This window comes from Onychostruthus taczanowskii, unplaced genomic scaffold (genome assembly GCF_017590055.1).
Source record: "Onychostruthus taczanowskii isolate IOZ18803 unplaced genomic scaffold, ASM1759005v1 scaffold78, whole genome shotgun sequence".
Taxonomy (NCBI): Eukaryota; Metazoa; Chordata; class Aves; order Passeriformes; family Passeridae; genus Onychostruthus; species Onychostruthus taczanowskii.
Window position 1 is genome coordinate 457,995 of NW_024505671.1, and position 8,961 is coordinate 466,955.

General features: G+C 41.1%; 1 protein-coding gene across 1 annotated transcript; it reads right to left on the reverse strand.

The window, feature by feature from the left end:
* Positions 1-1,183: 1,183 nt before the first annotated feature.
* On the reverse strand, positions 1,184-2,410 carry SF3B5 (splicing factor 3b subunit 5). Its single transcript, XM_041423474.1, has one exon. It carries the CDS (start codon positions 2,280-2,282, stop codon positions 2,022-2,024), a length of 261 nt encoding a protein of 86 aa, XP_041279408.1. The 5' UTR covers positions 2,283-2,410; the 3' UTR covers positions 1,184-2,021.
* Between the last annotated feature and the right edge of the window lie 6,551 nt (positions 2,411-8,961).

An 8,961-nucleotide genomic window follows, 5' to 3' on the forward strand; every position in this document is an offset into this window, starting at 1 on the left:
GTTTATCTAGAATTCTTAGGAATTAGAGCTTTCCTTTCGTTTTCTCAATTTCTTAAGGAAGTGTTTATAATGTTTCATAATCATTACTTAGTACAGACACTCTAAAAACATCTTTCAGCCATGCTAAAACAGAGGTATGTGCCTAACAGGGATTCAAGCAAGCATAACCAGAAGAACTAGCAAGTTCATTCACCACATAAATCTTCACTTGTCCCTGAGGGCTGTTTGGCCTTTACAGTGAAGAGTTGGCCTGCAAAAGAGCATTAATCTTTACTTATGTGTCACATATTTGTTGCTCACATTTTAAAATGTACTGAGAATATGCACAGATAGAGCTCATTGTTAGTTTATCACAAGAGAAATCTCCTGTGAAACAGTTTCAAGTTCTAATTTATGTAGGAGTGATTAAACTGCATGGCTTCTGTTTATCCTTATTGTAGGAGATTCAAGACTTCACAAAACGTTGCAAGTTCAGCTTGCAAACCATTACAAAAGCACCTGTTATCCTCAGCCCACCTTTCCCAGCTGCCAAGGCCCAGCAGTAAGGCTCAAGTTCCTTAGTCACCCCGTTGCACACACCAACTGGCTGCCAGCTGAGGAGATGCTTTATGGAAGGCAAGGTTCTAAGAGCTGGTAATACAGCAGACTTTTAACAGGAACTGTTAAACTGAACGGGAAACTTGATTTATTTAGATGTAAATGTTGCCCAATCTTTGCATGGCTGTTATAAATGAAAATTGCGAGTCAGCCAATTTTAATAAAAATATGAAAAATATGGCTGCCTTGCATACCTATGCCTAAGTGCTTGAATTCAACTTACAGAAAACTTTCAGCCGTGCTTCCCAGTGAGTGAGGAACAGATGCTCTTCAAATTACCTGCACCAGCCTGCAGGCAAATTGAAAATCAGTTTTCTGCACATCCCCCTTATTTATTGTAAACTGAAATAGTTCCCCACAAAACCTGCAGGTAAAATGTCTTTCTGACTGCTTCACCCATGCCCTCATTTAGCATGCACACCAAAGTTTGAAAAATGCCATCTGAATCCTTCAGAAGATGGATGTACTGACTCGAGATCGCCGATTTCACAGAATAATCACTGATAAGCTTGCATAGTGTCTTAACACTTAGGACCACAAAACGCTGGACTTTTCCCCTCCAATATTAATACAAACAAACATAACATAAATGAGAACATTTTATTTCTTCAAGCAACATATCTCAGTTTTGGATTGAGGTCTTTCCATATATTAGAACTCAAAATTTATTTTTACGGTAAGTGAATAGAAAGCCTATTTTAAGTGAAAAATCAGAATCAACATCTGTTCAGTATGCAATCTGATATGTGTCACCTCAAAGCATTTTACTTCTAAGTAGTGAATAATCCTTATATTCTTATTCCATATTAACAAAGCCCAAGCCAATATTAGTATCTTTGATGTAAGGGAGAAAAAACTTGAATGCTAGGTTACTAGTAAGCGTAAGGGGGGGAGGGGGGAAGTAGCTAATTTGTATCCGAAATAATCGATGTTTGAAAAACTCAAAAGTACAGGAAAGACGAATAATGAGGCAAGAAAGTAGTGTTTGGAGAAAACCATTTTGGAATTTTAAGTACTAGAGGAACTGACTTATGCTACACCATAAACCACCCCAAGAAATCAAACCCTTTGAGGACCAACAAAGTTCCCCTCTCTCCCCCCAAAACTGAGTTTTGTAAGCAAGCATCAATCCGCCCGGTCGGGAAAATGCTGTATCCTAGGAGTATCCGAGACTTTCACCTCGGAAGGTTGCACTGAAACGCTCAACACCGAGTGCCGGCACTCTGGGAACAAAAAGCTCGCAATAGGAAACTATCAAACCAAACATTAGGAATGCCCAGGAAGCTTTATTATATTCCACTTGAAAAAAGGTGAACGACTGCACAGTCAAGAGTTCGGAAGCAGGCATTTTGCGAGGCTTCTCCCGGTCAGTCCTTCGCGGGAACAACACAGAGAGAGGGCCGGGATGAGGAGGAGGAGGAGGGTCACGACTCGTCGGGTTTGTCGGCGGGCGGCCCGCAGGGCTGCAGCATCTTCTCCATCAGGTTGAAGCGGACGCGCGCCTTGCTCTCGTTCTCGGCGATGGCGAAGTAGTTGAGCAGGTCGAAGTGGCCCATGTAGGAGCAGTACGAGTCGCGGTGCTGGTTCACCAGCCACTCCCACTTGGTGGTGTCGGCGTGCCCCGTGCCGATGTACTTGGACTGCAGGTGCTCCAGCTGGCTGTGGATGGTGTAGCGGTCCGTCATGGCGAGGCGGCAGGGCGCGCGGAGCGCGGGATGGCGGGCGGCGGGGACGGGCCTGGGCGGCGTGGAAAGGCCTGAGCGGCGGGGACGGCTCTCGGCGCCGGGACCTTTTCCGGCGGGCGCAGCAGCGATTCCCGCTGCTTTTCCTGCCGCAGTGCCTGACGGGAGCACACCGGGAAGGGCCTGCCGGGAGCTGTAGTTTCTCTCCGCCGCGCCCTGGGGGGCGAGCCTCGGCATAAGTAAATACTGGTGTCGTAATAAAATAGTTGACTCTCGGTCCGATCACGTCAGTTGTCTAACCCATTGTAGGCAAATGGAAGTTAGAAGGCCGGGCCGGCATGTGTAACGCAGGGTTATTTTAAAGCACGTACGTGAGGGCTGAGGGCCGGCTCGAGAGCCCATTTCGAACTCCGAGCACGGGAGCGGGGCTGCGCCTCAGACTGGGGCACATGCTCAGCTCAGCCTCCGTGTAAAGCCTCGAGCCTCCCGTCGATTTGTAAAGCAAAGATGCGGCTTTGATAGTGATCAATTCACCTGGAATCCAAGGAACGTGCACTGTCAAATCTGGCTACGAAATACCCTCGTAGGGGAACAACATCACAAAGTCTCTCATGCCCGGAGGTGTCAGAAAATGGGAAAGCAAAGCCCCGGGGCTCAGGCTTCGGGGCACAGCTTAATCCCAGCTCCTGACACTGGTTCTGTATAAACCGCAACCCGGTGCTGCTTCCCAAACAAGCGACATGGGAAGCCTGGCTCCCGAGAAAGAAAAAGCTGCCACGAACACACCCAGGCGGTGCCAAGAGCAGCACAACCCCCCTTTTCATTAGCCCTCTGCTTGGTGCGAGGGCAATGCAGCGCTTTCCGTGGTCACTCTCACGCAAGAAGGGCTGAAGAGGGCACAGCATTTGCAGGTCCTCCCAAAACAAGAAATTTGGTGAGGTTACTTCTGCTGCATACAGCTGAGGAAAGTCCTGTATGTCCTCCCATTCCTGTTCCTCTGTAAGCTGAAGAGCTCTGAGTTTATCTTCCCCAGGCAGGAAGATAAACACCCAGGAGGGTCAGGGAATTTAAGTAAAAATTAAATGTTGAAAAGTACTTTTTACAGTGCAGCTAGTATTTTATCTGAATGTTAAACTCACAAGCAGATATAAAACCCACAGAAAATATAACTTGTGTTGCATGTCTTCTTTTGGTCAAAGTCAAGCTTGAAATAAATTTTATCATCCACCAAAATAGTTTTTTTCCAGCTCAGTTCAAGAGCTTACATAATGTTAAGTTTAAATGCATGAAATGATTCATGCTTTCATATGCTAGTAGTGTTTTTAATTATTTGTTTTAAAATAGGAAAGACACATTGCCAGAAATTTTTCAATAGGACACTAAGCTATTTCTTCCTGTCCTTGTAAATGCTGTGCAATTAAAAAGAAATCCACAGAAATGTTGTGTGAAAACCCAGCTGATTTTATGCTCCTTGTTTAAAAGTGAGCATCTTACAAAACCAAGGCCATATAAAGCAATGTAAAAACAACGTTCTGAAGTTCTTCTTTGCACTGAAGCTCTTACCCTTCAGTGCAAAGAGCTAAATGAGGACTATAATTTTTTATTTTTGTTGTTTTTATGAGGGTCTGTTGAGTCATTGCTACCAAGGCTTACTTAGCTGGAAGCCGATTACAGAGCTGGATACAGCAGCTGCATTCTGTTGTTGCTCTCAGAGAGACTGGGAGAGGAAAAATAAACAAACATGATACTTTAGGAGTTTCTATTATGCTGGCATACAGAAAGAAAAAAAAAAAAAAAAAAAAAAAAAAAAAAAAAAAAAAGACATATTCTCAACCAGGGAGAGCTTTCATTTCTTTTTTAAATGGCATCTTTCTAAAGAGTGGGATAGCAAGAAGAATGCTAGCTTTTAATAGATGTTCTGTGCCAACACAGTGACACACAGGGCTGCCCTCACAGCTGTTTTGAAGTTATCCTCTGGGAAACTCTAAACGAGGAGATGCATTGATTAAAATAGTCTTTGGAGCATAAAAGATTCCCAGAAACTTATCCATCTCTTGCAGATGTTGCAGTTTCTAGGAGTAATAACTGCATTAAATCAAACAGGTGTAATAGTTCTCATTTAAAAACAACAACAGCAACACAACAACAAACAAAACTATAAACAACAACAAAACCAAAACAAACCACAACAAACCCCCAGCCAACCAAAACAATGAAACAGCAATAAAAACCCTACCAACCAAAAACAAAGAAACAAAACCAACCAAACAAAAAAAAACCCCAAACCTGACTGGGAAGTGTGAAATTCTCAGCAAGTTTGCTACTGGGCCAGATTAAAATGCTGCATTCAGGCATCCAGAGCTCTGGGAAAACACACCAAAACTTCACTCTATGTTGGCTTTGGTCAAAAACCTCTGAGACTGCCAGACAAGCTTACTAATTCAAGGAAGAAAAAATAGGTAGTAGAATTTCCAGCTGACAGGCAAGCAACAATTATTTGCAAGTAATTACTTAACTTCAATTTCACTCTAAAAAGAAAGAATTTAATCTGCTAGCTTTCAAGAATCATATTCAATTATATTCATTTTCTCTTCATTTCTTATTCTATACAAAAATAAAATCTGTTTCTGAACCTTCTTTTTCTTGTTAGGTCTATTTTTTTACAAAATGAATGCCTGCCCTAGGGCACTTTCAGGTTTAGAGGAATACTAAATGAGTGGGGGAAAGGAGATGCAGATATATAGAGAGAGAATTATTGCTCAGTGGTAATATGCTTGCATGACTAGGATTCCTGAAAAAGTAGCATTTTCAGATATGTCAAGGTTTTTGTACTGAATAACATTGAATATCATTATCAGAATACACAAAAATGGATGCTTACTTATGGAAATCACATAAATGTGTTGATTTTAGTGCTGAAATTATCTATTTGGAGAGTAACACAGTATCCCTTCAAGCCAGGTTTCAAAAGGTTGAGACACTGGGAGGCTGTAAGAGCTGGAACTGCAGAGGCCACTGGGTGTCAGGGTTGGACCTGCAAAAATTCTTCTTCCTTAAAAATGGAATGGTTGGTTGCACTTCCGAAATGTAGAGGAAAAAGGGTAGAGGGGGCTGCTGGACCAAGAAAGACTGTGTCAGGGGCTGCCCAGTACAAGATATAACCAAATTTTTTAATTCCCTATTGACTTTCTGGGTGGAAGTGTGAAGACATAAATACCCTGCAAACCAAAGGGTGTGACAATCATAAAAGATAAAACCAACACACATCCAGAAAGATGATCAAATGGGGAGGCATACCTTTTCCCCCCCCCCCCCCAGAAATTCCTCTATTCTTCACTATATTGATTTATTCTACAAATACAGTGATGAAAAAAATTGAGATTGCATTAGCCTGGCAAGAATGCTGCTGGAATTTAAATAATGATAAAAACCCATTGTCTATGTGGCATGTGATTTTTCTTTTAAGTATATCTTTCATTAAAAATATGTTACTTCTGCTAAAACAGGGTTCTTAGACCATTTTTTGCAGAGGTCACATTACCTCTTAGCAATTTTAGGCTGGAAAAGTTATGTTTGCGTATTTTGGTGGGTTTTTTCAGATTTCCCATGCTTTGTCGTGAACTGAGATGCAGTTTCTCAAATGCTGTAATAGCCTATGAACATTATCAGCCCCAGAAAGCCCTTATTTTGGCCCTGTAAGAGGTGGAAGACAATTTCGCTGCTTTTCTTAAAGATCCTTTTAAAAGTGTTTTCACATGCAAGCCTCTTCTTCTGCCTTGTTTTTTGTAAATTCCCCTGATTTCTTTCTTTGCCTTGTAGTCAGAATCAGGATTTTGCTATAGGGTAAGAATATGCCATCACACTGGGCATCACTTCGGGCTGCTTCTAGGACAGAGGAAACACAGTCCTTGCAAGTATGGTTAAGTTTCAAACTTTCTTCCACTATTAGAAACTATGTGTTGTTATTGCTTTGATTTTATATCGTGTAAATACTCCAAAATCTGAAAGCTGTTTTAGGGTTGTATGGCTGATTCTCTGCCAAAGCTATAGATTGCAAGAATGGAGTAAAAAATCAGGAGAGAAGAAATACTGTGTATCCCACCACTGAATGCATACATTTTATGCTGCTCTGTATCAACCTAATCAATCACATTATCTTGAATCAGACTGCAGCTGGAGAAATTCACTGCTGAAAATTGTCAGGCTGAGGAGACCTGTGACCTGCACTAATGGTCTTGCCTAGGAGCAGCTTAGGGATCGCAGAGACTGGGCCTTGCAGCTTCACACTCCATCAGTTGCTTGTGAATATCACTGTGGTGCTCTAGCCTTCTGTGTGGGCCTGAATAACAGCTGTGTGCCTTAGGGGCACAGCACAATTGAATTAGCTTAGTTAAGGTGCCACTGAGGGCTTCCTAGCAAGGTGCAGGAGCGCCGTAAAAGCAGAGAGGCAGTAAGAGTCACTAGCACTGTGCTTACAGATGAGACACTGAAATAATGTGGTGATCTGAGGAATGTGGTGTGGAGGGAGATGGAGCACAGTGGAAGCCTGGTAGAAGCAGCTCTCACTTGCTGTTTAGAGGGAAGTTCTTTATTCCAAAGCCATCACTTTGAAAATAAAAGTCTGTCCAGTAATATGATTAGTTACCTCTTCAGACTAAAAATAGGGCCAATAATAGTCTTCCAGGTGAGTTGAAATTACTTGTGTCCATACACGTTTTTGTAACGGGAAAGGTTTGTTCTTGTCATGCATTTGCAAATCAAATGAAGTAATAAGAGTAAACAGAACAAAACTGGGGAAGACACAGCACTCTCCAGGAAGCAGCTGTATTCTGCCCATTTTCTTTGCATTTCTTTTCTTCATTCACTCCAGATAAAGTGCCACACCTAATACAGCTATTAAGAGTATACAAAAGTAGCAGTGATGAAAGGCACATCTTTAAATAGGCCGATATTTTGAATATTAGAAATGTATACAAATTTAAATTAGAAGAAATTGATTTGGCCATTGGGTAGCCCTGTGTATCGTATCACTGTATGCATTCTGTGTGCAAAAAAGAGTAAGGACAGAGGAAGTGACTTTCCTTTTTTTAAGTCTGATTTGAAGATGCTTAATGCAGCTGTTTCTTTTTTTATCTGCCACGTAATTATCATGTTTTAAAAATACTGATTTCTTCCGAACAGTGCTTAAAAGTGTTCTGTGCAGACCTGTCTGTAGCCAGTCTTTTCTCTCTCCAGCTTCCCCCATCACACATAGTGCACAAGTATTCATCATTCACCTCCTTCTCTGCAGTAAGCACAGAGGACATTGGTGTCATCACCCTTATCTAGACAAAAAATCCATCATCTGTATTGTGCACAAGGACAGCTCATCTGTTACTGCACAGCAAGTCAGTTCATAAAAGTAAAAAATAAGAGAGCAGGAGAACCATGGAGCCATTGATATTAGTGAGTCACCAGATTACCTGTTTGGTGTGTGTTGTACTAATTCATGTTGTGAAATTTCAGACAGTGGATTGCTCGTGGGACTAAGAGCAAAGGAGAGAAGGAGCAGCGATAGATATTTAGGATATTAGAATCACTGCAGGGGGAAGAAGAAAACTGTCCCTTCTGTGCATCTCTAGGAAATGGCACACCAGTCACCACCAGTTCACCACAGAATTATAGAATCAAGTTTAAGCCCAGTCTTCTTCAGTTTAAGGCCTTTTCCCCTTGTCCTGTCACCACATACCCTGCTAAAAAGTCCCTCTCCAGCCTTCTTGTAAGTCCCCTTTAGGTACTGGAAGGCTGCTATATAAACCAGTTGTTTCTCAACCTGGGTTGGGAACTTCCTCATTTGAAATAAAAAATTTACATAAGCTTCATGCATTTACTGTGAAAGTAAAGCTCTCACTAATAAGATGATGCAACATCTCACCTTCAGCTTTATCAAAGTATTGCTATTTATTACTTTTAAGGCAAATAGAACATAATTTTTCACAACACCAAGCACTGTAGACAAATTAATATGTTCAAATCACAACTCTTAGTAACTCATAATAAATGTATTTTTGATTGCTGGTTTCATTGTTGAGAATGTCTTGTTCATCTCAAGCTGAAAATTGCTTAAATTACTAGATCCTCAAAATAAAAAAATAAACCCAGAGTTTAGAACTTGGCAAAGAATAAGCCTCTGGAAGCAAGGTATTTATAGTCAGGACTGGGCAATGTTAGTAATGTATGATGATAACCATCCCATCTATACATTTTGGAATGTGATTTGAGAGCTTGAAAGAGAGTTGCTGATTTTGGAAAGCAAACATTTAAGGTGTACAGCAAAAAGACATTATCTCTTTAGACTGTAATATTTCTACCCACCTCCTCAGCACCATCCAGACTAAGAAACCTTGAAACCAACCAAAAACTACTTGACTAAAAATCATGTGAACTTGGGCATTTTTAAGTAAGCTTTCAAAGAAGTGATTTCTTTTGCTGTTGTTTTTAAGTAGCATGTATTGTTTGCTCTCTTTTTTTTTCTTTTTGCATTTTGAGCTTCTGTATTTCACTTTGTATTTGCTCTTCTCCATAAATGTTTGAAAGTATTTATTTTTATGATGTCTGATTGTACCTAATTTTAGAAGATTAAAGCTGAAACGTTCACATACTTGATTGCAGGGAAAGAGGCTTTAAGAAAAGCACTGTGTAA

Excerpts from the sequence above, each read along its gene's own strand:
- SF3B5 (XM_041423474.1), bottom strand. The coding sequence starts at position 2,282 with ATGACGGACCGCTACACCATCCACAGCCAGCTGGAGCACCTGCAGTCC.